The sequence below is a fragment of the Oncorhynchus kisutch genome, linkage group LG19, assembly GCF_002021735.2.
Source record: "Oncorhynchus kisutch isolate 150728-3 linkage group LG19, Okis_V2, whole genome shotgun sequence".
Classification (NCBI taxonomy): domain Eukaryota; kingdom Metazoa; phylum Chordata; class Actinopteri; order Salmoniformes; family Salmonidae; genus Oncorhynchus; species Oncorhynchus kisutch.
In genome coordinates, this window is record NC_034192.2 from 13,187,872 (window position 1) to 13,215,645 (window position 27,774).

The 27,774-nt window shown below is 44.8% G+C and overlaps 1 protein-coding gene across 4 annotated transcripts in view; it reads left to right on the forward strand.

Annotated features, from left to right (window-relative positions):
• Positions 1-27,774, forward strand: part of LOC109879106 (dedicator of cytokinesis protein 4) — a 152,026-nt gene that overhangs the window by 29,017 nt on the left and 95,235 nt on the right. For all 4 annotated transcript variants that reach the window (XM_031797455.1, XM_031797458.1, XM_031797456.1 and 1 more), the window contains exons 2-7: positions 14,807-14,890; positions 17,404-17,444; positions 17,743-17,798; positions 18,120-18,216; positions 19,005-19,153; positions 19,647-19,731. In XM_031797455.1, the coding sequence (XP_031653315.1) occupies positions 14,807-14,890; positions 17,404-17,444; positions 17,743-17,798; positions 18,120-18,216; positions 19,005-19,153; positions 19,647-19,731 (512 nt within the window). The remainder of the gene's footprint in view (positions 1-14,806; positions 14,891-17,403; positions 17,445-17,742; positions 17,799-18,119; positions 18,217-19,004; positions 19,154-19,646; positions 19,732-27,774) is intronic.

Sequence of the window (27,774 nt, forward strand, 5' to 3'; positions counted from 1 at the left end):
TCTCAACCTCCTCTCTTTCTCCCGCTCTCTTTCTCAACTTCCTCTCTTTCTACCCTTCCAACATCCTCTCTTTCGCCTCCTCTCTTTCTCAACCTCCTCTCTTTCTACCCTTCCAACATCCTCTCTTTCTCAACCACCGCTCTTTCTCCCCCTCTTTCTACCCTTCCAACCTCCTCTCTTTCTCCCCCTCTTTCTCAACCTCCTCTCTTTCTACCCTTCCAACCTCCTCTCTTTCTCCCCCTCCTCTTTCTCAACCTCCTCTCTTTCTACCCTTCCAACATCCTCTCTTTCTCCCCCTCTTTCTCAACATCCTCTCTTTCTCCCCCTCTTTCTCAACATCCTCTCTTTCTCCCCCTCTTTCTCAACATCCTCTCTTTCTCCCCCTCTTTCTCAACCTCCTCTCTTTCTCCCCCTTCTCTTTCTCAACCTCCTCTCTTTCTCCCCCTCCTCTTTCTCAACCTCTTCTCTTTCTACCCTTCCAACATCATCTCTTTCTCAACCTCCTCTCTTTCTCAACCTCCTCTCTTTCTCAACCTCCTCTCTTTCTACCCTTCCAACATCCTCTCTTTCTCAACCACCGCTCTTTCTCCCCCTCTTTCTACCCTTCACCCCTCCTCTCTTTCTCAACTGCCTCTCTTTCTCAACCTCCTCTCTTTCTCAACCTCCTCTCTTTCTCCCGCTCTTCTCTTTCTCCTGCTCCTCCCTTTCTCCCCCTCTTTCTCAACCTCCTCTCTTTCTCCCGCTCCTCTCTTTCTCAACTTCCTCTCTTTCTACCATTCCAACATCCTCTCTTTCTCAGCCGCCTCTCTTTCTACCCCTCCTCTTTCTCAACCTCCTCTCTTTCTACCCTTCCAACATCCTCTCTTTCTCCCCATCCTCTCTTTCTCAACCTCCTCTCTTTCTACCCTTCCAACATCCTCTTTCTCCTCCTCTCTTTCTCCCGCTCCTCTCTTTCTCAACCTCCTCTCTTTCTCAACCTCCTCTCTTTCTACCCTTTCAACCTCCTCTCTTTCTCCCGCTCTCTTTCTCAACCTCCTCTCTTTCTACCCTTCCAACATCCTCTTTCTCCCGCTCCTCTCTTTCTCCCGCTCATCTCTTTCTCCCGCTCCTCTCTTTCTCCCGCTCCTCTCTTTCTCCCGCTCCTCTCTTTCTCCCCCCTTCTCTCTTTCTACTCGGACAACCCTACTCTCTTTCACCTCTCTTTCTCCCCCTCCTCTCTTTCTCCCCCCTCCTCTCTTTCTCCCCCTCCTCTCTTTCTCAACCTCCTCTCTTTCTACCCTGCCATTCATCCTCTTTCTCCCCCCCTTCTCTCTTTCTACTCGGACAACCCTACTCTCTTTCACCTCTATTTCTCCCACTCCTCTCTTTCTGCCAAACATCCAGCCATCGAGCTAGTCATTCAGCTACGACTGATTCCTTCAATACTGTATCTCTCTCTCCAGTCTCCACCGCGGGTTCTTCTGCTTGCCTGTGTCTGGCCCCAGGCTTGATTTGTATGGATGAAATATCTCATGACCCTGGATGACAGTGTCTTTATATGCTGTTCTCATATTGTGAGCTTGGGATGGTTGCTTCACTTGCTTCTTGTGCTGAATTTAAATCACAGATTGGGATATTGTAGTCAGATGCTGGCTAGATGAGTTGATAATAAGGTATGCTCCACTGGTTGTTTGTGTAGCACATGCCATCTGGCTCTTGAGTGTGTGTGGTGCGTGCTTGTATACTCTGGCTAGTGTCTCCTTTGTAGGGACTTCCTCTGCTCTGGCTTTGCTCTCAGCCGAGCACCGTCAGCACTGTGTGTGTGTGTGTGTGTGTGTGTGTGTGTGTGTGTGTGCACTGAACCCTAACACACATCTGAAGACCGGGCGTGTGTCTGGTGCTCCCACTGTGCCTTCTTCCTTCTGTAGCTCTGCAGTGACCACTCACTGCTCTCATAATGCTCAATACTCGTACACTCACTGCCCTGTGATGCTTCGTTTGCACTCGTTCACTTTTATTGAGGCCCGAATTGTCTAAATAAGCAACCAATAATGATTAAACCAATAGACATGGTCTGTCGGCTGATAATGGTGATGTTGATGCTCAGAGAGAAATGCCTGATTCATCCCTTTCCTTAGCCCTCCGGTCTTAGAGCTGATGAGCTTTAATCGTGTGTGTCAATACCACTTCCCTCGCTGCTTCCTATACAGAATACATGTTCACTGGGGCTAGCTCAGGTGCGGTAGGGCCTATATATCCTTGCCCCCTTACCACAGCCATTCAAAGTGACAAGTTAGTCGGATCTTTATTGAACACTCTTTTTATTGGTGTGATAATGAGATGCAAATGGCTATAGTTTTAAAGGGAATCCAAACCTCCGGGCCCCAGCTCCATTTTGTCCTGAGAATTCAATCCATCTCCTCTGCCTCCCTCGCTCTGTGCTCTGATCTGCTCTGCCTCTCTTTATCCCTTCATCTCTCTCTCCCTCCCTCCATTTATTCATCCCTCTGTTCTTCTTCCCCCTCTATCTCACTCTCTTCCGCTCCTCTTGCTCCTCTGTCTCTTCCTCCCTCGTTCTGCCCTCTCCCTCGTCCTGTCTCCCTCCCTCCATGAACCATAGGGCCGAGGGTGCTAATCAGATGAGGCAGTGATGCGGTCCTGGGGGCCCAGGGGGGAGGACGCCAGCCAGCTTTGACTTGCTGTGATACTGCCAGCTAGTGTTGTGAACACACACACACAAAATGGCTAATTGTGTGCATCTGTTTGTATGTAATGAACAATGTAACTGCCTGACAATATTTCAGAGGCTGCTGTCATGCAGCAATCCAGCAGATTCACAACAGAAAACCATATGGTGTCCATGGCTCAGTGCGGATTGAAATATGTTCGTCAATCCCCGAACACCACCCTGTGTGGGGCAAGTTGGGGTAGAAATCTTTTCATATTTTGAGCTGAAGTGATGGGCACAGCAGTTGTCGAGCATCGTATTTGATCAAGTGGAGTGTTTATAATAATCCATATTAACCATATTAACCAAGTGATACCATAGCACTTCAGTTGAGAACATAGCCTGCACACAGACATTGTCTGTATCGTAGGGAATGAGATGGCTGTGGCGTAGACACTAAACTCAAGTGGGAGAAAAGATGCAGCTCTTCAGAAGTGGAGTTTCATCTTCCCTAAGGACATAAATAGTGAACGTGTACAGCCTTACTGTTAAATAGTCATTGAAAAACCACGCTATTCTCCCCAGACTACGCAGTCTCCACACAATATTCTCACACACACACACACACACACACACACACACACACACACACACACACACACACACACACACACACACACACACTCCTCAGAGCATATATCACATTCTGACCATTAACATCGGTCCTCTCGTGTGTTTAGCCCCCCCCCCCCCCCCCCCCCCATTTCCTTCCCCCTGGTTCAGTCCAGGGATTTTGTGTTGGGAGGAGAATCGAGTGCTAGTGAATCACTTCTATATTAGACTGACACCAGACAGAAACAGAGAATGGGGGAGAGAGTGTAGAATGATATGCATGAGGTCTGACAGGCACTTATCTCTCCTCCTTTCCCTCTCTCTTCATCGTCTTCTCCCTCTTTAAGGGTGAATATCGATGAATATCATATATATATATTAATATGAATAAGCCTGGCTTGTTCCATCGTCTGTTTCTTCTGGTAATAGTTTGGGGAGTTAAATCGTCGCAGACAGAGAGTAGGCTACTAGGTAGTCCATGGATCTTAGAGCAGACATACAAACAGCACCCAGCTCAAGCCCGTCTGTGCACTCAGACACCAGCGGGGTTACGACTAACAAGGGAGTGTAGATCCCCTCTACACTCCCTTGTTAGTCGTGACCCCGCTGGTGTCTGAGTGCACAGACGGGCTTGAGCTGGGTGCTGTTTGTATGTCTGCTCTAAGATCCATGGACTACCTAGTAGCCTACTCTCTGTCTGCTTTAGGGCTGTCCCCGACTGAAAGAAATCTTGGTCGACCGAGAGCCGTCTGGTCTTTTGACCAATCGATTGGTTGGAAAGAAAGGGGATTTCTCCATATATAGACACAACTTATGTGTTTTAATAAAATCAACCATATGCTCTGAGCTTGACTGATGCTTTAAGTAGGCTTGGTCGGTATCCAGATAGTCATACCTTCATACGGACCTTGTGCCATACCCAGGATATTCTGTAATACTGGCACTTAACACAAGGGGCGCTGTTTTCAAATCCCACTGATACTTTGTAGTCCGAAGGTTAGCAATGCTAACAAGTACTATCATAGAAATATCGTCCCAATAATATTTCTCAGATACCGGAACTTGCGAATTCAAAGTAGACTTTATTACAACGTAACAAGCCGAGCTGGTCCATGGATCAACTGTCTTCCCATCCTCGGCACACTCCTTTTATACAGTTTTCATCCTTACATGACATGCATAGTTACTCCTCTTTATGTTAATGATTCATACCCTTTGGCATTCAGCCACTATTATCTCTTTGTCTTGCTTCTAACTAGTTTAGGCCCATCTTTAACTTTTCCATCCTCTTATTGGCACAGATATTAGGGCATAGATTCTATTTTGTGGCATACCCATAGTAATAATGCAAAAAAATAATAGAGACATAAGCTCCTATTGCATGTCTAAAGGTGCCTAAAGGGTTGATTAATGGCTCCAGAGTGCATGTCTAATGGCCCTCATGGGACTAGGTAATGGATCCCCTTAACCTAATGACCCAGACACACTGTAACGAGAGCACTGCAAGTCTAGGGAGTGAGTGTTTTTAATAAATAAAAGAAACCATGAACACGAAACACAAACAACGCACGGACATGAAATCCGAGTCAATAACACCTGAGGAAAGAACCAAGGGGACTGCCAGATATAGGGAAGATAATCAAGGAGGTGATGGAGTCCAGGTGGAGTCCAGTTTCTGCCCTTATGCTCCTGAAGTTGCCGGTAACAGGCTACACCAGTGATTCCCAACCAGGGGTACTAGGACCCCCTGTGGTTACTTGGCCTATCCACGGGTGGGTACTTGAGAAGACACATGAGACCCTAAGCCTGCTGGTAAAATGCACATGAGGGGAGGGTAGTTCATGTGCATTTTCACGTGAATACACAGTTAAATGATAAGGGATGTTTGGCATTTATATGTTAATATTAAGAAACATTACAATTCGGGAAAACACATTTGTTAAAAAATGTTGCACCATTGTTCTTGCATAATGTAACCATATATAATTTCAGGAGCACATATGTCTTAGAGTGATGGACTGTGCCATCCCCGCAGCCTCTGCAATGAATTAATGTGTCTCGTGTGCCATGAAAAAATGCATTTGCAACTGCTCTACAAAAAAACAACTGTCAACTAAGAGCCTATCGACATCGACCAAACAAACCAGTCGACTAAATAGGGTCAGCCCTAGGCTGCTTGACCACATCCTGACTTCCCTCAAACATAGCAAAGACGAAAAGGCTTAAAGTCAGTGTGACATTTCTTAAAGTCGCAAAGGGAACATTTTACTTCAAAGGTTAACCTCACACTCTCTTACGAAGACTTTCATCATCCCCAAAAGGTAGCGCTCCCCAAAGATTACTCACAAGCAGGATCTTTTTTGGGGGAGGGGGGTGTTATTACAAGTATACAGGATATTTATTTTCTCCGGGTCGTGACTTCTTGGCTGAGGCTGAAGTTGAGACCGAGACGTCCCCCTTCCTGGAAGCAGTTGTGGTGACAGCTAAACAAGACAGCTGTCATCTCTGTTACTCTGTCACTCAGACAATGGGGCTTAGGGAAAGAGAGCGGGGGAGAGTGGGGACAGTTTGTCACATGCCTAGTCAGTGGCCCCTTGCTCACATGTCTGCTGTACATGTGTGTGTGTGTGTTGAGTGAACACACACATGTGTTTTGTTTTCCTCTCTGACTGCTAGGTATGTACACTCAAAAGCTTCTTCATTTGATATCCTGTGTGGGTTCGCATGCGTGTGTGTGTGTGTTTATACACTTGTAGTGGGAAGAGCAAGTAATGGATGTAATTTGATGCAGAGAGATTGAAGTGTGAGAGGAGTAGGTGGCCCCTTACTCCTCCCCTCTTCCCAGATGGAGGGATGTGATGAACAAAGACAGATGAATATAGAGGCCTCACAAAGACCTCACAGGGGGGGCTGTATGTGTTTGTGTGTGGAGACAGACAGTAAAAGCTGATGCAGCACGCTTCATATCGGGGCGGCAGGTAACCTAGTGGTTAGAGTGTTGGGTCAGTAATCCAAAGGTTGCTATATCGAATCCCCGAGCTGACAAGGTAAAAATCTGTCGTTCTGCCACTGAACAAGGCAGTTAACCCATTGTTCCTAGGCTGTCACTGTAAATACGATTCATAAAAAAAAATTCTTAACTGACTTGCCGAGATAAAAAGGTTAAATAAATCAAATATGACCTGTACACTGCCTCTACCCTCCCTCCCACACAAAGACACTTTACCTGAGAATACAGGCCTGTTTTTCCTCTCTCTCTCTGCCGTCCCTCTCTCTCTCATCTCATTATCCTCACCCATCCCTTTTGTCTCTCCTCTTCATCTGTCGCTCTGTATTCTTTCTCTCCTCTCCCCCTGTCCTCTCCTCTCAGCTGTGAGGAGGCGTAGGGATCTCTGTGTTCTCAGTTTGCGGTGCCGTTGACATGCAATATTGCGTAAAGCTACAATATCGCAACATCCCTTTTCAGTGTCAAAAGTGAATGAGATGGAGAGAGAGAGAGAGAGAGAGAGAGAGAACACAGACATTCCCCTCAGCTTGTCCCCACACACAAACACGTACACAACCCAACCAGCCCACAGATAGAGGCAGTAGGCAGGCAGATTAGGCCTGAGACTGAGGTGAAGTGGGATAGCTTTGCATTGGACTTGCTCTGACCTATATTCCCCTTTTAATCATCAGTCATGTATGATTTCCTCTGCCTGGCCTAGTCATTAGGCAGGCTGTCACCTAGTGGACACTGGCATTACTGTATATGTTTGTCATGACAATATGCAGATGTTAAAACCTATTTGGGCTAGGGGGCAGTATTTTGACATCTGGATGACAAGTGTGTCCAAAGTAAACTGCATGTTACTCAGGCCCAGAAGCTAGGATATGCATATATTTGTTACATTTGGATAGAAAATACTTTAAAGTTTCTCAAACTGTTAAAATAATGTCTGTGAATATAACAGACCTGGTATGGCAGGCGAAAACCAGAGGACAAACCATCCAGAAGAAAAACTATTCAGCCCACCATTGATTCCTATGGCTGTCATTTTTAATATGAAGGAAATTACCTCCCAGATTGCAGTTCCTATGGCTTCCACTAGATGTCAACAGTCTTTAGAAAGGGTTTCAGGCTTGTTTTTAGAAAAATTAGCTAGAATTTGTAGTTTTTCTAAGTGGCTCCCATTTTGGCTGTAATGTTTGTTACGCATTCTGGTGAATGAGCATACTTTGTTGTTTATCTCCGGTAATGCCAATAACGATTCTCCGTCTTAAATTGTATTGTTTATTTACGTATTAGGGTACCTGAGGTTTGATTATAAATGTTGTTTGACTTGTTTGGGGAAGTTTATTGGTAATGTTTGGGATTCATTTTGTATGCATTTTGAAGGAGGGAAACCGGTGAATTATTGAATGAGTTTTTGGGGATATAAAGAAGGACTTTATCTAACAAAACAGCCATTTGTGATGTAGCTGGGACCTTTTGGAGTGCCAACAGAAGAAGATCTTGAAAGGTAAGTGATTTATTTTATTGCTATTTCTGACTTTTGTGGCACATCTGCCTGGTTGGAAAATGTTGTTAATGCTTTTGTGTGCTGGGCGCTGTCCTCAGATAATTGCATGGTGTGCTTTCGCCGTAAAGCCTTTTTGAAATCTGACACAGTGGCTGGATTAACAAGAAGTTCAGTTTTTAACTGATGTATGACACTTGTATTTTCATGAATGTTAAATATGACTATTTCTGTCATGAATTTCGGCTCTGCAATTTCACCGGAAGTTGACGATGGGACAATAGCGTCTCACTGATCCGCAAGAAGTTTTTAAACAATCCGTTTCGTTTGACATTGATGATCTGAATAAATCACTAGATAGCCTGATTTGTAAATCAGCAGAGTATGTGGTTTATTGCAGAGATTGAGAGCATGTCTGCGTGTGGTGTGTCAACTTCCTTGTACCATACGCGGTGAACACCCTGTTCGTGTTTTAGGCTGACAGTGCGTTACGTAAAGTGTGATTTTTTTATGCGACGTCGTTCAGGTCTAGACACGTTTCTCAGAACCAGGGGAGCTCCTTCTTTACGAGAGGCTTTAGTTAGTGAGATTCAAACGCTAGGAGAGACCTGCATGTTAAAGCAGCCACAGCAGAACACCCAGTCTCTCTCAGACTTCCCTTTGTAATGAGCAGAAAGAGAAGGGGCACTGAAGCGTCTCACAGGATGCTGCTGAAAGGTGGCGGACACACACATTAGCATGCACATGCACACAAACACACACACAATTAGCACCTCTGTAACAGCACACTGCTCTCCTTCAAAACTCATAATCTTGCCTTTTATGAATACATTCAGACCAGAGCGAACAAAGCACCAAACAAGCAGAATTACTCCTTGTGAGGTCTTGCATGATTTACTTGCATTGACATTTGTAGGATTAAGCCTATTTCGCGGCTTACATTTGTGCTCATCGAACGTTATGGATCCCGGTATGATGTTATGTGTAGTAATTACTTTGGTTTTAATTTATTTATATTCTGTGCGTGCCCTTGCCACCTCAGAGAAGCTATACACTTATCTTTTATGAAAGCTCATTTTGAGGTGTTATGATTCGAGGGAAGGCTATTGTTGCCAGCGAGCGTTTCCCCATAGCCTGCTTCTCGCCGTTATCTCGACATACAAAGGCATCGAAAGGACAACTGGAAATGGAAAAGGTGAAATGAAAGCCGTTCCTCGTGAGCGATTTCACCAGCCTAGCTTTTGTTGGCCTGTCTTTCCCTCTCTCTCATCGAGAGAGAGAGCTTATGTATATATATATTATAATATCTAGCTGAGCTGACGCGGCGTGGCGCAATCTGGGTCTTCTCGCTTCACGGCCGTATCGTCTAGATGCTGTGAGGCAGGTGCAGGTGTGTGCATATACTCTATGCTGTGAGACCGACGTCTGCTGCCTCACGCGGTCAGCTCCTGTTGATTCCTCCTGCTTTAAAATGCATAGCCACCTCTTCCAGGGTCGAAGCTCATCCCCAGGAAATCACATTTTGTGAGAGAGAGCAGAGCGCTGAAGCGCATCGGCACGTCTTTAATCCGTGTCTCAGTGTTACAGCGCTCTGTCAGATGACCAGGCTTGGCCCAAAGCTTCGTGCCCCATGTCTCACAGGACCGTGGTGTGCGTATATACACACACATATATGTTTCTCTGCGCCAACGATGCTAAGTGTGTTTGGAGGGCCTGAAGACTATAGGCATATGTGTACTTAACCACGGGGGGGGGGGGGGGGGGCTGAGTCATTGCCTTGTGTCAGTAACACAGTGGAAAAATGTTATGAGTGGGTATTTAAAGACACATGCCTGTTCTCCGCAGAATGTCCATCTGTAATGTTTCCCTAGAACTGGGACATAATGGGTTGGGACCCATTCAAACAACGTGGTTAATTCTGGGTTACTCATGTTTATTCGCATAGCTAGAATAGAGAGTTTTTTGGCCACGGTCGAGTCCAGAAAATGGCACAGCAAAGCAATATTAAGACGGTCTTAGACAGATGCTGTCTTTGTTTTTCGACCGGGACTCCACTGTATGGCAGAAATAATGCTGTTTCTCTACCCGTGTCTAAGCCACAATGGCATACAGTGCCTTGTGAAAGTATTCGGCCCCCTTGAACTTTGCGACCTTTTGCCACATTTCAGGCTTCAAACATAAAGATATAAAACTGTATTTTTTTGTGAAGAATCAACAACAAGTGGGACACAATCATGAAGTGGAACGACATTTATTGGATATTTCAAACTTTTTTAACAAATCAAAAACTGAAAAAATGGGCGTGCAAAATTATTCAGCCCCTTTACTTTCAGTGCAGCAAACTCTCTCCAGAAGTTCAGTAAGGATCTCTGAATGATCCAATGTTGACCTAAATGACTAATGATGATAAATACAATCCACCTGTGTGTAATCAAGTCTCCGTATAAATGCACCTGCACTGTGATAGTCTCAGAGGTCCGTTAAAAAAGCAGAGAGCATCATGAAGAACAAGGAACACACCAGGCAGGTCCGAGATACTGTTGTGAAGAAGTTTAAAGCCGGATTTGGATACAAAAATATTTCCCAAGCTTTAAACATCCCAAGGAGCACTGTGCAAGCGATAATATTGAAATGTAAGGAGTATCAGACCACTGCAAATCTACCAAGACCTGGCCGTCCCTCTAAACTTTCAGCTCATACAAGGAGAAGACTGATCAGAGATGCAGCCAAGAGGCCCATGATCACTCTGGATGAACTGCAGAGATCTACAGCTGAGGTGGGAGACTCTGTCCATAGGACAACAATCAGTCGTATTTTGCACAAATCTGGCCTTTATGGAAGAGTGGCAAGAAGAAAGCCATTTCTTAAAGATATCCATAAAAAGTGTTGTTTAAAGTTTGCCACAAGCCACCTGGGAGACACACCAAACATGTGGAAGAAGGTGCTCTGGTCAGATGAAACCAAAATTGAACTTTTTGGCAACAATGCAAAAAAGCAACACAGCTCATCACCCTGAACCTACCATCCCCACTGTCAAACATGGTGGTGGCAGCATCATGGTTTGGGCCTGCTTTTCTTCAGCAGGGACAGGGAAGATGGTTAAAATTGATGGGAAGATGGATGGAGCCAAATACAGGACCATTCTGGAAGAAAACCTGATGGAGTCTGCAAAAGACCTGAGACTGGGACGGAGATTTGTCTTCCAACAAGACAATGATCCAAAACATAAAGCAAAATCTACAATGGAATGGTTCAAAAATAAACATATCCAGGTGTTAGAATGGCCAAGTCAAAGTCCAGACCTGAATCCAATCGAGAATCTGTGGAAAGAACTGAAAACTGCTGTTCACAAATGCTCTCCATCCAACCTCACTGAGCTCGAGCTGTTTTGCAAGGAGGAATGGGAAAAAATGATAGAGACATACCCCAAGCGACTTACAGCTGTAATCGCAGCAAAAGGTGGCACTACAAAGTATTAACTTAAGGGGGCTGAATAATTTTGAACGCCCAATTTTTCAGTTTTTGATTTGTTAAAGTTTGAAATATCCAATAAATTTCGTTCCACTTCATGATTGTGTCCCACTTGTTGTTGATTCTTCACAAAAAAATTGTTTTATATCTTTATGTTTGAAGGCTGAAATGTGGCAAAAGGTCGCAAAGTTCAAGGGGGCCGAATACTTTCGCAAGGCACTGTACCTGTACCAACTACCAGCCCTTTGCCAGAGAATAGTGATGCACCGATATGACACTTTTGGCCTATATCTGATATTTTCCTTGCCAAAAAACCTTTCCCACTTTTTTTTGTGCTGCCTTTTAAGTATTCTAGTACAGTTAAATTGTTAGACCTCTGCGTCCATGTGTGTGTTAAGGCACTGCATCTCCGTGCAAAAGAGGCGTCGCCACAGTCCCCGGTTCGATTCCAGGCTGTAGCTAATGTCAGCCGATTCCTATATGTTCACCGATATATCGTGCATCCCTACCAGAGAACATTAAGGATCTGTTCAGAACTTTGAATTAATCACTGATTCTGTCAGGTATTTGGATATTCTAACTCTGCTGTCAAGAGTTCCTGTTATGAAACCCAACCGTTTCATGGTTGTGAAGTCAAACCCAAGCAGATGGCTGTGGCTTGAGATGTAAATCCTGCAGACGCCAGAGTATAAATAAAGCAGGACTTAACCATCCTCAACTCACAGCCTTGCACATAGCGAAGGAATAGGAAAAGGAAGGGAGGGAACGAGAGGAGGGACGGATAAGAGCAGGGGAAAAGCGAGGGATGTCACCTTCCATTTTGAATATCACTTACTGCTGATTAATTGTTTTTGCAACTTCCTGCAAATCAAGTGCGGTCTCGTTCTCGCCATTATTTATTAACCTGATTCCATTCCATTCCAGTATGTGTGGATTGGAGTAGGAATCCAACAACTACACATCTGAATAATGGAAAATGCACACTTGCTCATTTCTGGCAGCTGGGTCAATGGACCACCCGTGTCTGTGGTGACGAATTAGCATATTAATGATGTGTTGAATAATTGATGACGGAGGAGTGGATTACGAGTGTGATTCGTTGTTGGAACACAAATCGGAGCGAAAGGGGGTGAGGACGGGCTGTTAAAACCACTTTTACGGATCCTTTTGAGCTCAAGTTGCTCATTGGTTGGCATCGACTGCAGGTTGTTTTTCTAGTTCTTTTGGCAGAGACTCTCTGCACTAAGAACCTGCTATGTCTGTTTCGTTGTCTCCTCTGAATATTCTGTCTGGTTCATGCAAGACAACTGTTTAATCTTCTTTTAAAGTATACTTTCAAACGTTATGCCTGCCACACCTTTTACATCTTGCGTGGTTTGAACACGTGACACCAAGGTCTGTGTAATACCTAGCTAGCTGTAAACCTGGTATTGCTCGATCAATTCAGTACAGCCTGTGAAACCCAGTGCCTTTGAACACAACACAACAAACTACACCAAAGCCTGTCTGAACCAGTGGTCTGCATCATGTTCCTATAAGGAGCTTAGAGGGAGACCGACAAACCAACTGTAGGATCACTTGACAGGCCTCGACTCCAAATGGCAGCCTAAAGCACATGTAAGCCTAATTCACACAAACGCTATTTGTACCGATCTGCCTGCCTTTCCCCATCCACCCTGGACAGAACACTGAGCTCAAAGTACACAGCCAGTCTTCTCTCTGGCTTTGGGGGGGACTGCCTTAGGATTTGGGCAAGGTGAGAGTCGCAGCCGCACGCAGCCCATGGGTAGATTACTGGAGGTTAGTGCAACTAAGTCTCCACTTTGGCTCAGGAGTAGAGCCTACAGTAGTCAGGTCCCGGTTGGACATACGTCTTTTCATCTCAAGTCTGAAGGAGATATTGTCATATAAGTTCATGGTTCTCAGTCACTGTTCAGTCCAGCACTTTTATTTAAGTTTGACTTTTATCCCAGTTCCTGAATTCCTGTGTGTGTGTGTGTGTGTGTGTGTGTGTTTTTCCTTCAGTTTCCTGCAGTCTTTACATAATGTCTAAGTTAGTTCAGCATGAACGAGGCTGCCTGGTTAGAAATAGGAACAGCCATTTGCCCACGAGTAGATGTGTGTCACAGCAGAGCAGAGCACAGCTTGTGGTGACTGAACTCCTGCCTCAGACCAAGCCGACTGGAAACATGGGCCCTGACCCTGTGTGACAGGTTCACCACTATGAGGCTATGTGCGTGCCTGTGTTCATGTACACATATCATATCTGTGGTTTTGCTATATTTGTGTGTGAGGCTTTTTTTTTTAATGGACGCCCGAGTGGCGCAGCGGTCTAAGGCACTGTGTGTCTCAGTGCAAGAGGCGTCACTACAGTCCCTGGTTCGAATCCAGTCTGTATCGCATCATGTCCCCTTCTTTCTTTTGTGTGTGTGTGTGTGTGTGCTGTCCTGCCTTATAAGGCAGCACTTCCTCCTCTCCCCCGGAGAGAAAATAAAAAATAGTTTCCCCGCTGAGTGAACACCTTTCAGGTGCCAACATCTTTGGAAAAGAGCCATGCCAGTTAGCAGACAGACAACAGCTGGGGAATGGATTACCAAGAAACGATTAAAAACTCTACTTCAAACTGCATCATTTAGTGCACTGCAGCTGGAAAACTCTACTTGTGGTTCAAGCGTTAGCACAGTGCAAGTAAAGTGTGTTGGAAGTTATATTTCATGTAGCGGAACCTCCCAATTTAAAGTTTCACTGACTTTGCAGCCGGGTCAGGTAAACAAGGTTGCCCTGTGCCCCATGAAATGAAAACCCCTCTCCAAAACCCTTGCCTGACTCCAGTCTTCCTCATTTCCATGTCGTAGGTACTATCCTTATTAGATGCGTTTCCCCCAGAGTGTGGCAGCTTGGAAAATTCTCAGAGTGCTGTTATCATGTCCTGTTTCTCAGAACCACAGAGAATGGCGTCTGTCGACACTCCTCACTGCTAACCCAGCTATTAGACGCTGTTAGAGAAAAGTGCTCTGTGTTGATCGACTGAGATTGTTACTCTTTATTTTTCTCTCTTGCGTGCTTGTTCTTTTTCTCTGTCTCTCTCCTTCCCTCCTCCTCACCCTGCCCCTGTTCTTTAGGCTCTCTCGCGCTCGCGTTCTCTCTCTCTCGCGCTCTCTCGCGCTCTCTCTCTCCCTCTAACTGACCGTGCTGCTCATCAAAGAGAGTCCTACTCTTAAGCCTCAGCAGGTTTTGCCTCCCTCCTATACAAGAGGCCTCCTAGCAGAAAGACCCAGAATGACATTATTTTCCCTGTAGTTCAGCATGACACCCAGAGGCTTACTCAATCTACCAGCAGCCAGCAGGCCATTCTCTTCCCTGTTTCTGTCTGCCCAGGGAACACTGGAAACAAATCACAGCACAACCTCAGTCAAGACAGTTGAGCTCGGATTCAATTCTAGTGACATGAAAAGAGTGATTTAAGACTTTAATTTTTTTGACTGTGTGTGTGTGTGTGTCGAGTTGGTGTGTGTTACCTAGATACACACGTAAAAATACACACCGGTATTAAAGTATATCTTCTATTGTGTTTCAGTGCTGGCCAGTTTCAGAGGGACGGTCCAGCATGGCTTGCCATTGGAGATTGGGGACACGGTGCAGCTCCTGGAGAAATGTGAAGGTAACTGATAACTTCTACTCATTTCACACCCACATAAACCACGAATCCCCCTTCGAGCTTCACAGACAGCCACTGTGACTCACAGATGGGCTGCTACTGGGGCTGTAGTCAACCTTTTGAAGTTGGGCCACGTTTCCTTCCCCAGTCTGTCCCTCCAGGAGTATTGTGTTGCACATGAAATGTTAAGCCTTTTTTTTTTTCTTCTATTTGATGAGATAAACGTTTGTGGAGGCTCTCAGTTTGCTACTGTTTCCTGTGCCGCGAGAGGGAGAAGACTTCGGTTCCTGCTTCCCGCCCACACTGAGCTCTGCTTGCCAGTGTGTTTGTGTGTGTGTGTGTGTCCCTGTTTGGCTGTGTATTGCGAAGGAGTTTGTGAGCCTCAAGGCCGAGTCGCTCACACTCACGGGTTCATTTTTGACATAGTTTCAGACAGAGCAGGTGCCCCGTCACACTTTCCTGTTTCCACCCAGCTAACTTACACAGCATTGACGCAACCTTCCTCCCTTCTCAGGGCATCACGATCTCACTTCCTGTTGTTGCTCAAGGACACACAGACAGACAGATGACAGGTCCGTCTGAGGTGGCTGATGATTCATTACAAACTCCCCAAAGGAAATGATCTGACATCTAATATACACTCTAAATGCAAAAGTATGTGGACACCCCTTCAAATTAGTGGTTTAGACTATTTCAGTCACACCCGTTGCTGCCAGTTGTATAAAATCGAGCACACAGCCATGTAATCTCCATAGACAAACAATGGCAGTAGAATGGCCTTACTGAAGAGCTCAGTGACTTTAAATGTGGCACTGTCATAGGATGCCACCTTTCCAACAGCTCACTTCATCAAATGTCTGCCCTGCTAAAGCTGCCCCGGTAAACAGTAAGTGCTTTTTATTGTGAAGTGGAAACGTATTTCCTGACGAACAGCTCTTATGCTGATGTTGCTTCCAGAGGCAGTTTGGAACTCAATAGGAGCAACAGCGACTCAGCTGTGAAGTGGTAGGCCACACAAGCTCACAGAATGGGACCACTGAGTGCTGTAGCGTGTAAAAATTGTCTGTCCTTGGTTGCAACACTCACTGCCATTGTTCCAAACTGCCTCTGGAAGCAACGACAGCACAAGGACTGTTCGTCGGGAGCTTCATGAAATGGGCTTCCATGGCCTAGCAGCGGCACACAAGCCTAAGATCACCATGCGCAATGCCAAGCATCGGCTGGAGTGGTGTGAAGCTCGCCACCATTGGACTCTGGAGCAGTGGAAACGCATTCTCTGGAGTGGTGAATCACGCTTCGCCACCTGGCAGTCCGACAAATGAATCTGCGTTTGACGGATGCTAGGATAACGCTACCTGCCCCAATGCATAGTGCCAGCTGTAAAGTTTGGTGGAGGAGGAATAATGGTCTGGGGCTGTTTTTCACGGTTCGGGCAAGGTCTCTTAGTTCCAATGAAGGGAAATCTTAACATTACAGCATACAGTGACATTCTAGACGATTCTGTGCTTCTAACTTTGTGGCAACAGTTTGGGGAAGGCAATTTCCAGTTCCAGCCTGACAATGCCCCTTTGCACAAAGCGAGGCCCATACAGAAATGGTTTGTCGACATCAGTGTGGAAGATCTTGACTGGCCTGTACAGAGCCCTGACCTCAACCCCATCGAACACCTTCGGGATGAATTGGAACGCCGACTGCGAGCCAGGCCTAATCGCCCAACATCAATGCCCGACCTCACTAATGCTCTTGGGGGGGATGGCCATGATTTTGCAATGAGATGTTGGAGAAGCAGGTGTCCACATACGGACGGGACAAAATACAATATGTTCCGGTCCCCACAACCCAAAGACAAGGGTGTTGACAAGAAGATCTATCTATTCTGTCCTAGAGAGGAGACAAGTTATGGTTTCTGCCAGTGCTGATACTATGTCACCAAGTTACTACTGTAGGGTGATGGGTGACATATGTCTCCTCTGACACGCTCTGGCCAAGCGAAACCTAGAAAGAGTTCGTAAAGAGCCTCGTGGAGGTCCATCAGTAGGCAAGACCACAAGACATTCTCACCTCTTTAACACGAGTAGCACATTATGACCTTAGGTTACTGGTGCTACTTACACTTCCTGGTGCTACTTACAGCCCGTGGTACTACTGACACCCCCCCCCCCCTGGCTCACCAGCTTGGCCGGTTGCCACAACAAATACTGGGTGCTCAGTGCCATGTAACACCGGGCCTGGTAGGCTTGCAGTAAACAGTGCAGCGACAAAATCCTGCCTCCCGTGATAAAGTGTTCCTGCTGGCCATTTTTTTTCTTTTCTCCTTCAGTTTTCCAGCTCGGCAGCTCGACGACTGGTGCGGCCGGCGCTGAAGTGTCGACGCTTCAGTAACCCGGTTCTGTGTCCCAAATGGCAGCCCTGTAACTCATAGTGCTCTGGTCTAAAGTAGTGATAAAAAGAAAGATGGCGGGTCTGAAAGTCACAGTGACACAATGAAAATGTCTTTTTTTCTTCTGTCTCCTCAGGCTGGTACAGGGGGTTCGTCCATAAGAATCCAAATGCCAAGGTGGGTGAGACTCTCTTGTGTGGTATTGAGGCTGTCAGCGCAGCTGCTATTTTCAGATTCAGAAATATCAGCTCTCTGCTTTGATCTGAGGGCTGTGCAGTGAGCAGGTCAGTAGGGAGAGGCTCATAGTTTAATAATGTCACGTTGACATGCACTTACACACACACATTATTCATTTGTATTGATTATCTGCATCATTTACGCTCGCTAACAGAATGTGTTAGTGGTAGTGCCGTTTTAATGATACAGTTAAAATGACATTCACCATTCATTACTTTGTTTATTCTCTCCCCCCCAGGGTATTTTCCCATGCACTTACATTCACTTGAAGAATGCCCATATCAAGAACAAAGGGTGAGTAATGAGTGCATTGTGTGTGTGTGTCCGTTTCTGTGTGTGTCTCCCCGTGTCTGTCTCTGAGAAGGCAAACAGCCTTATTAGATCAGCCAGTCTGGGAGGCGAGGTAGGTTTATGTCATTTCTGCGGAGAGGAAACGTTAGATAAACATTGAGATCAACGTCACCGTAGCAGAACGGAGGTTGAGTGCCTCTTTGGACCAGCCTCTCATAGTGACACTGCGTTATTATCTGTCGCGTGAGTGTGTCTTTTAACCCATGCTCGGTAGGTATACCGTAGTAATGTGATGTCCCTCTCTCCTCTCTCTCCGACCCACAGGCAGTTTGAGACTGTCATCCCCACAGAGGACTCTGTTATCACTGAGATGACATCCACCCTGAGAGACTGGGGGGCCATGTGGAAACGTCTCTACGTGGTAAAGACTGTTCAACACACGCATGTAGGAATGCATGCAGGAATTGGCACAGACAGGCATGAATTTACACACACACACACATGCACGTGTGTGTTCCCACCCATCCTGCAGAGAGGAGAATAGACCTGAGAACCGTTGCAGACAGGGAATGCCTTTCAACTAGTGGGCAATACATTATGCCTCAGGTGTTTTTCCTGCAGCAAACAGTGGAACCTTTTTTTCCTGCATATTAAAGAGTAACATTGTTTGTGTCTAATAAATGATCTGTGCTTGTTAGACATAAAATCTGAATTTATGATGCATTACTTGTTATAGCAGGCTGACTGTCTGGTCCCAATTGTTTTACTCTGAAATGTCTCTTGCTCTCTTGCTTTCTCTCTGTCGCTCCCTCGCTCTCTCGCTCTGTCGCTTGCTCGCTCTCGTTCTCTCTCTGTCTCTCGTGCTTTCTCTATCTCTCGTGCTTTCTCTATCTCTCGTGCTCTCGCGGTCTGTCTCGTGCTCTGTCTGTCTCGTGCTCTGTCTGTCTCGTGCTCTGTCTGTCTCGTGCTCTGTCTGTCTCGTGCTCTGTCTGTCTCGTGCTCTCTCTGTCTCGTGCTCTCTCTGTCTCGTGCTCTCTCTGTCTCGTGCTCTCGCGGTCTGTCTCTCGTGCTCTCGCGGTCTGTCTGTCTCTCGTGATCTCTCTGTCGCTCGCGCTCTCTCGCTGTCTGTCTCTTGTGCTCTTTCTGTCTCTCTCTGTCTCTGTCTCTTGTGCTCTTTCTGTCTCTCTCTGTCTCTCTGTCTCTGTGTAGAAGAATGATGGGGATCTGTTCCATCGGTTGTGGCACGTGATGAATGAGATCTTGGACCTGAGGAGACAGGTTCTGGTTGGTCACCTCACCAACGACCGCATGAAAGACGTCAAACAGCACATCACTGCCAGGTTGGACTGGGGAAACGAGTGAGTAGTGGGGAGAGAGAAACATTCCTGCATCCCAGTCCCTCTGTCTTTGAATGTCACACTCCCTCCCCAGGCACATGCTGTGCTCAATCAGTTCCGTTCCCCTTCAAACAGACACACCACACGTTCATACAGACACACACACTTTTCATTTCGTATCAGACACACAAACACTTTCCACGGCGTCTCTATCTCCCGGGCAGATGAAACGACACCTGTCAGTCCCTTGCTGTTGGGTGTGGACAGATGACAGACCGCTCCCCCTGCAAACACCAGTTTGAAGAGTTCTGTGACCCTGCCTCTCCTTGTCTTATACCATCCCATGCTCTGAAAGACTTATCTATCCCTGGGAGATTAGAGTGTGTGTTTGTGGGTACCCCTCTATGCCTCTATGTCCCTGTGAGACATAGCAGTCTTCCAGTTCTGTCAAGTGTGTCCTGTCTGAATGGTTTGATGCACTGACAGTCCTGTTGTGTGTGTGTGTGTGTTCCAGACAGCTGAGTTTGGACCTGGTACCCCGCAGGGAGTTCAGCATGGTGGACCCAGACGAGATCAGCGTCACAGAACTCTTCAAACTGGTGAGTTCTATTCCCAAAACCAGGAACAATTGCCTGAACACTGTTCTCTTGTTACTGTGTATTCCCCACTCACTATCCTCATCAATCCACTGTCCACTATACCTTTCTCTAGCATTAGCCACATAGCTAGCCCTAGCGACTGCTGCGTGTTTGCCACGCAGTCTGTAATTCAGGCGCATATTTTACTCTTTTAAGACAGAATAAAGGTACATTAGAGTCTCCCTTCGTCTTTCCCTTCCTCACTCTCCTCCCCAGGCAGCGCTCCCCCCCCCCCCACCCCAACCCGAAACCATAGCGACCACATCCCCCTGCCTGATGCTCCAATCCTGACGTGAGGCACTTAGTCCTGTACAAATAATGTACAGGGGATGAGAAAGAGGGGAGTGGGGGATGAGTGAAGTAAAAGCCTAATGCGGGTGGAAATTGAGTCATTCCTTAGTAACTGAGACGGAAGATACAATAGGGGAAGAACAAAACACATTACAGTTGTCGTCATGGATGCAAAACAATAATAACATCGCCATCATCATGACAACGGCAGCTGAGGACCCGTTTTGAATATGTTTGTTGACAAAGGCATATCTTTCTTTGTGCCCTTCTTCATTGTGTGGCTTTATTGAGTTGTAGATAGGGCTTGTTGCGGTGACTGCGTTACTGCGACAACGGCAGTCGTGATTCATGACTGCGGGTCAAATTCTGTGTGACCATTGAGTCATGGCGATCTCCTGTTATGCACCCTGGACATGTGTTGGTTAGTACCCGACTCGCTAATGATCATCAGGTCGCTAATGGCCTGTTACCCAGGGCTCTATTGTCCCTCTAACCACTCTGACATCAATGCAAATGGGTTTGAAAAACACATCAAAACAGTATGCGCTTTTAAAACTCACCTCACTGCGATTGGTCAATTTTGAAGAAAGAAGTTCAACCGCAGGTTGAAACTGAGTGGGAAACATGGTCGTTGTGGGTGTTGTTTCAAAGACAAACACAACGAAATGGACAGCGCTTTTTAAGGTGGTGATTCGTTTAAAACAGCCGCATATTAGAGAATGATGCATACTGATAGGCCTGTATGAGCCCAAGCCTGAAAAACCACTGAATTAAAATGATGACTGTTCTGTTATACAATATATAGCCTACCTGCATATTACAGAAGGCAGAAAAACATGACAAAAAAAAACAGATTTACAATATCTTTGGTACGTAATTGGTCTAGCCTAAATTAAACAAATTCAGAGTTAGCCTAAATTATTGGTATTCGATTTTGAATAGCCTAGTAGTAGGGCATTTTTTATATTCCATCATTAATAGGCTGACACACTACCTTTTAGCTACTGAATATCTTACCACGGTGCGTTTCCATCTCCTTCCCTCTCTCCCCTTCAGTGCGCAGAGACTGGGGCTGTCAACATTTGAATGAAATACAAAAGTATGTGGACACGCCTTCAAATTAGTTCATTTGGTTATTTCAGCCACACCAGTTGCTGACAGGTCTATAAAATTGAGCACACAGCCGTGCAATATTCATAGACAAATATAAGCAGTAGACTGGCCTTACCGAAGAGCTCAGAGACGCTCAACGTCACACCGTCATATAATGCCACCTTTCCAACAAGTCAGTTCGCAAAATGTATGCATTGCTAGAGCTGCCTCAGTCAACTGTAAGTGCTGTTATTGTGAAGTTGAAAAGTCTAGGAGCAACAACGCCTCAGCCGCAATGTGGTAGGCCACACAAGCTTACAGAACGGTACCGCTGAGTGCTGAAGCAAGTAGCGCATAAAAAACCGCGTGTCCTCGGTTGCAACACGTTCTCTGGAAACACGTTCTCTGGTGTGATGAATCATGCTTCACTATCTGGCAGTCCAACAGACTAATCTGGTTTTGACAGATGCCAGGAGAATGCTACCTGCCAACTGTAAAGTTTGGTGGAGGAGGAATTATGGTCTGGGACTCCTTTTCATGGTTTGGGCTGGGCTCCTTACTTCCAGTGAAGGGAAATCTCAACGCTACAGCATACAATGACATTCTAGACGATTCTGTTCTTCCAACTTTGTGGCAACAGGTTAGGGAAGACCCTTTCCTGTTTCAGCATGACAGTGCACAAAGCGAGGTCCATACAGAAATGAGATTGGTGTGGAAGAACTTGACTAGCCTGCACAGAGCCCTGACCTCAACCCCATCGAATACCTTTTGGATGAATTGGAACGCCGACTCCATATTAATGTCCATAATTTTGCAATGAGATGTTTGATGAACAGGTGTCCACATACTTATGATCATTGTGTGTATGTTTTGTTGGGAAAACATGTTACTATCTATGTTCCCGAACAGATTTCACTTGATTTCCCAAATTAAGCACTGGGTTGCTGCAGGAACATGGTTTGAGAGGCCATGGCATACAGAGTTTGGATGGAATATAACCTGCTATGCAGTGAAATAACCGGAGTAGCCTACCCGACATTGAACCAACCAGAGGGGAAGTGGCCTCCATTCGCTATTCGAGTGCATACGGTTGATGTCTTTTTCCTCTTACGTCTGTTCCTGCCCATTTTCATATTGGGCCATTCTAAATCTAAGCAAATTTGACATATTAGTAAAGACGAGATTAAATTGAGAATAGTCTGATGGGTGAAATAATGATGACAGCACAGCGTGTGCAGCCTGAGGAGCACAATCTTTTTATTTTTTTGCACTTTCTCAACTCGTCAATAGCTTAACGTCGTATCATGCAGCCCCATATATCATTGGATTTCTTAGGCATTCTAAGGTTTTTATCATTCGCAGTTAAAGTTGTCAAGTACCTCTAAATCTAGTGTATAGGACCTGTTTCAAATGATCACTTTTACACTCAACATAGCTACTTCGTATGCGCACTCTAGCTCCGGAATGGGAAAAATATCCTTTCTCTGTTATACTCTGAGTTCAATTATAAAGTAATGCCATGAACAAGCCTACAGCGTATGGCATGGCACATTAGTCAGATAACATACAGTAGGCCAACTCATTCTGTTCTTCTGAAATCATTTTCTGTGTATCATAAAGTTTCTTTAGACCTGCCAAAAATAAATAATGGCTGTATTGTGATGGTGTATATTCATTTTGATTTATTATACTTTTTTACTTTAGCTGTTCCAAAGGCTGCGCGCATCAGCAGCTTGTGTGTGTGGAGGCCTGGAAGATGCTCAGCGTGTTTGTGTTCATTAACGGTCAATTGCCGTGAGACCGGCAGTCATTTGCACGACAACAACCGACTGACATAATTACATGACGGCCACAGCCCTAGTTGCGGATGGAGTGTTTTGGAGGGTTAAACTTGTATGTACAAGCAGATGAGGTGGTGCGACCGAGCCCGACAGTTACTATAGGTGTGCACTGTTTAACATGGCCATTTGGATCAACCTAAAAAGATCACGGTTTACAACTAAATGGGTTAGGTTTAAAACATTGAAAAACATTTGTTGAAACTAAATATGATTCAAAGCCAACTGTTTTATATTTGATTTTTAACAAACTTATTTCAAGTTGCAACCTATTTCTTTGAACATTAAACTTACTTTTATCCTTTTGTTAAACCTAATAAATAACAAATTCAAACTAATATATATATATATATATATATATATATTTAAAAAAATATATATATATATATTATATATATACACACACAACCCATTTTGTAACAAGTACATTTTCGATTTTTACCTATCCAGATTTCTTTAATTGGCTTACAAGCAATTAAATACATTTCCTTTTAATCAAAATAGGAAGTTGGTTCCATAACATGAACTAATAACTCCTAACACTTTCTTTACATACGACTTTCACATTAACTGGTTACAATGTTGTGACCAGCTCTTTAATATCACATTACTGATGCAGATATTATTTTAAAATCCTGTACAGTCATTCTGAAAAGTACTTTTTCCTCTCATGGCTAACTACCAGGAGGAGCTTATATTCATGAGCTCACCTTGAGTGACAGCTCTTTTGAAACGTCGAGCAACTTGGATGCAGTGTTGCAGTAAAAATCACCTCACTCTACGTTGGTGATGCACAAAGCAACTAAAACAACATTGAAATTACATCAACTATATATATATATATATGCATGCATGCATGCATGCATACATACATACAGCTGAAGTCAGAAGTTTTACATACACCTTAGCCAAATACAGTTAAACTCAGTTTTTCACAATTCCTGACATTTATTCCAAGTAAAGATTCCCTGTCTTAGGTCAGTTAGGATCACCACTTTATTTTAAGAATGTGAAATGTCAGAGTAATATTAGAGAATGATTTATTTCAGCTTTTATTTATTTCATCACATTCCGAGTGGGTCAGAAGTTTACATACACTCAATTAGTATTTGGAAGCATTGCCTTTAAATTGTTTAACTTGGGTCAAACGTTTTGGGAAGCCTTCCACAAGCTTCCCACAATAAGTTGGGTGAATTTTGGCCCATTCCTCCTGACAGAGCTGGTGTAACTGAGTCAGGTTTGTAGGCCTCCTTGCCCGCTCACACTTTTTTCACTTCTGCCTCAAATATTCTATAGGATTGAGGTCAGGGCTTTGTGATGGCCAATCCAATACCTTGACTTTGTTGTCCTTAAGCCATTTTGCCACAAATTTGGAAGTATGTTTTGGGTCATTGTCCATTTGGAAGGCCCATTTGCAACCAAGCTTTAACTTCCCTACTGATGTCTTGAGATGTTGCTTCAATATATCCCCCACATAATTGTGGTGTTCTTCGGCTTGCAAGAATCCCCCTTTTTCCTCCAAACATAAAGATGGTCAAACAGTTCTATTTTTGTTTCATCAGACCAGAGGACATTTCTCCAAAAAGTATGATCGTTGACCCCATGGAGCAGTGGCTTCTTCCTTGCTGAGCGGCCTTTCAGGTTATGTCGATATAGGACTCATTTTTACTGTGGACATAGATACTTTTGTACCTGTTTCCTCCAGCATCTTCACAAGGTCCTTTGCTGTTGTTCTGGGATTGTTCTGCACTTTTCGCACCAAAGTACGTTCATCTCTAGGAGACAGAACGTGTCTCCTTCCTGAGCGGTATGACGGCTGCGTGGTCCCATGGTGTTTATACTTGCATACTATTGTTTGTACAGATGAACGTGGTACCTTCAGGCGTTTGGAAACTGCTCCAACCTAAGTGTATGTAATCTTCAGACTTCAACTGTATATATTTTCACCTCTCCCGTTTTGGCATGTCCTTTGTGACGCGTTTCACAGCAGCACGGATGGATGTGTTGACATGATAACTGCGTCAGAGTTTTGAACCCCCCCCCCCCCCTTTTCTTCAATGCTGACTGAAGACCTAGGTAGCCAGTAACTAACTAACACCAGACACAGATGAAGACCTAGTTAGCCAGTAACTAACTAACACCAGACACAGATGAAGACCTAGGTAGCCAGTAACTAACTAACACCAGACACAGATGAAGACCTAGGTAGCCAGTAACTAACTAACACCAGACACAGATGAAGACCTAGGTAGCCAGTAACTAACTAACAGCAGACACAGATGAAGACCTAGGTAGCCAGTAACTAACTAACACCAGACACAGATGAAGACCTAGTTAGCCACTAACTAACTAACACCAGCCACAGATGAAGACCTAGTTAGCCACTAACTAGCTAACACCAGACACAGATTAAGACCTAGTTAGCCACTAACTAGCTAACACCAGACACAGATGAAGACCTAGTTAGCCACTAACTAGCTAACACCAGACACAGATTAAGACCTAGTTAGCCACTAACTAGCTAACACCAGACACAGATTAAGACCTAGTTAGCCACTAACTAGCTAACACCAGACACAGATGAAGACCTAGTTAGCCACTAACTAGCTAACACCAGACACAGATGAAGACCTAGTTAGCCATTAACTAGCTAACACCAGACAAAAATGAAAGGGGAAACATATAAGTATATTTGCCATAGATAAATAGGGTAAACCTTTTAATTAAATTTGCTGACACCTTACAGTAAACATTTGGCACCAGTAGAGTAGCTATCTAGCAAATGTAAACCACGCCCCTCTGCAAACATGCCTTCTTAGGCAAGAGAATATCATGTTACTGTTGGTGTATTAAAATGATACTTAAGATTCCGCCTCGTTCCCTTAATAATAATGAATCAAAGTGGAGGGGACCAGTAACTTTAAGTTCAAACTTTATCAATGTAGAAGCAACTGTAATATTTCATACTTTGATCAGATTTCCTTCAAATATCCTCCAATTTCTTTAAGAATCAATGCTGGCAGTGAACATATAACCATAAAAGAAGAACATATTACCTAGAATGACATTCAAGCTCACGGGTGGCCAAAAGAACAAACAAAGTTACACCCCCAATAGGCCATTCCTCCAGCTCTTCTGATAGGCTGCTGCCGCTACATTGCTCCCACAGCTATGCAATGCAAAGGTGTTGAAAGCAATTTAGCTTTCATCCAGTTCAAAAATTGATAGTGATCTGTCAAATTCGTTATTTGATTTCAGACATAAATTGAGTAGAATATGGTGAACGAACCAAAGCGTCATTTTGGATCATACCACTCAGAAAAAGCACTTCTGATGAACAACAGTGCCGTTCCTGTTTTTGCAGTGACGATTAGAGAAAGATACCAGGGTGCACTTGGCCAACAAAAGCACAAAGGATTTTGTCAGAGCATGAGTGTTCGGCTAAATTATTTATTCAAGAATACTCCGCGGAGCATGGCGCTTGGTTGGATTCCCAGGACCACCCGTACGTAAAATGTATGCCCGCGTGACTGTAAGACACTTTGGATAAAAGCGTCTGCTAAATGGTATATTCATATATATTATTACTTTATTGGGACCCAGTCTTGGTGATTTTAAAAGCACCATTTATTCTACTGTATTGTGCCAACCTCTCTTCCAGTAATTCAGATGTGTGTTTAGGACCACTGAGCTGTAGGTCAGAGAGCCCAGGTCAGAGAGCCCAGGTCAGAGAGCCCAGGTCAGAGAGCCCAGAGCAGAGGAGGGACAGTAGGGCTCACTACACTGTCAGTGGTACTGAACAGTGGTGATGGATAGTTCAGGTTTATCTAGGTCAACATACTGTCTCCCAATTAGCACTAGCATACATGGAGATGGCAAGTGGAGAGTAACCCGTTTCGCACTATTGTGCCGACCTGAACCAGATATTTTCTTTTCAAATTGTCCTTTGCCACACGTTTCATGTGATAAAGGCATAATGGAAGGATCCTTATATACTGTAGGCTGTATTTAACTCTCTCTCTAAAGCCCAGGGACTTTTAGACTGTTACAATACTTGTTTCTGTTTTTCACGCTACTTACTGGAAAATGTTACATGGTGAACCTGGTCCTCTGTAGCAGCTGGATAGTGAGTTCGATTCCAAAAACCACCCACGTGTAAAAACTGTATGCATTCATAACTTTAAGTCGCTTTGGATAAAAGCATCTGCTCAATGGCATAATTATTAAATATATTATGTGAACAATATTGGAACAGTTTGTTAACTTACAATACTCCACTATACTACTTCCCCTCCCGTATTAAGTGAGGCAGAAACAGTCACATAAGACATTGTCTCCCCTCGGTTGCTTAACGTACTGTATAGTTGAGACAGCATTTCACGAGCAGCTTTCTTCTCTATCAGTTGTCACACAAGCCTATTCATTCCAGATGAAACTAAACTGGCCGATTAACCCTGTTTACGCGAGCCGCAGAAAACATAATGTCTCAATGCCTGCTGGTGCCCTCTCCTCTCCTCCTTCATCCCTCTTTCCTCCTCTTCTCCACCTCTATTAGTCCTCTCCCTTTGGCAGGGACCATAGCAGCCATCTGGTGGAATGAATGAATGAGTGAGTGGGTGCATGCGGGAGTGCAAGGAAGACTTGGATTGGGACCTGGCTCGATGTTAAGTTGTTAGCCACCGGTTCTTCTTTTGTCCTTGTACTGGGCAACAACACAGCCAGTGACTAAGGAAGATGAGAAGCTCAGTCTTTTTCTGTCCTCAGTTTATGCAGACTTGTGCAG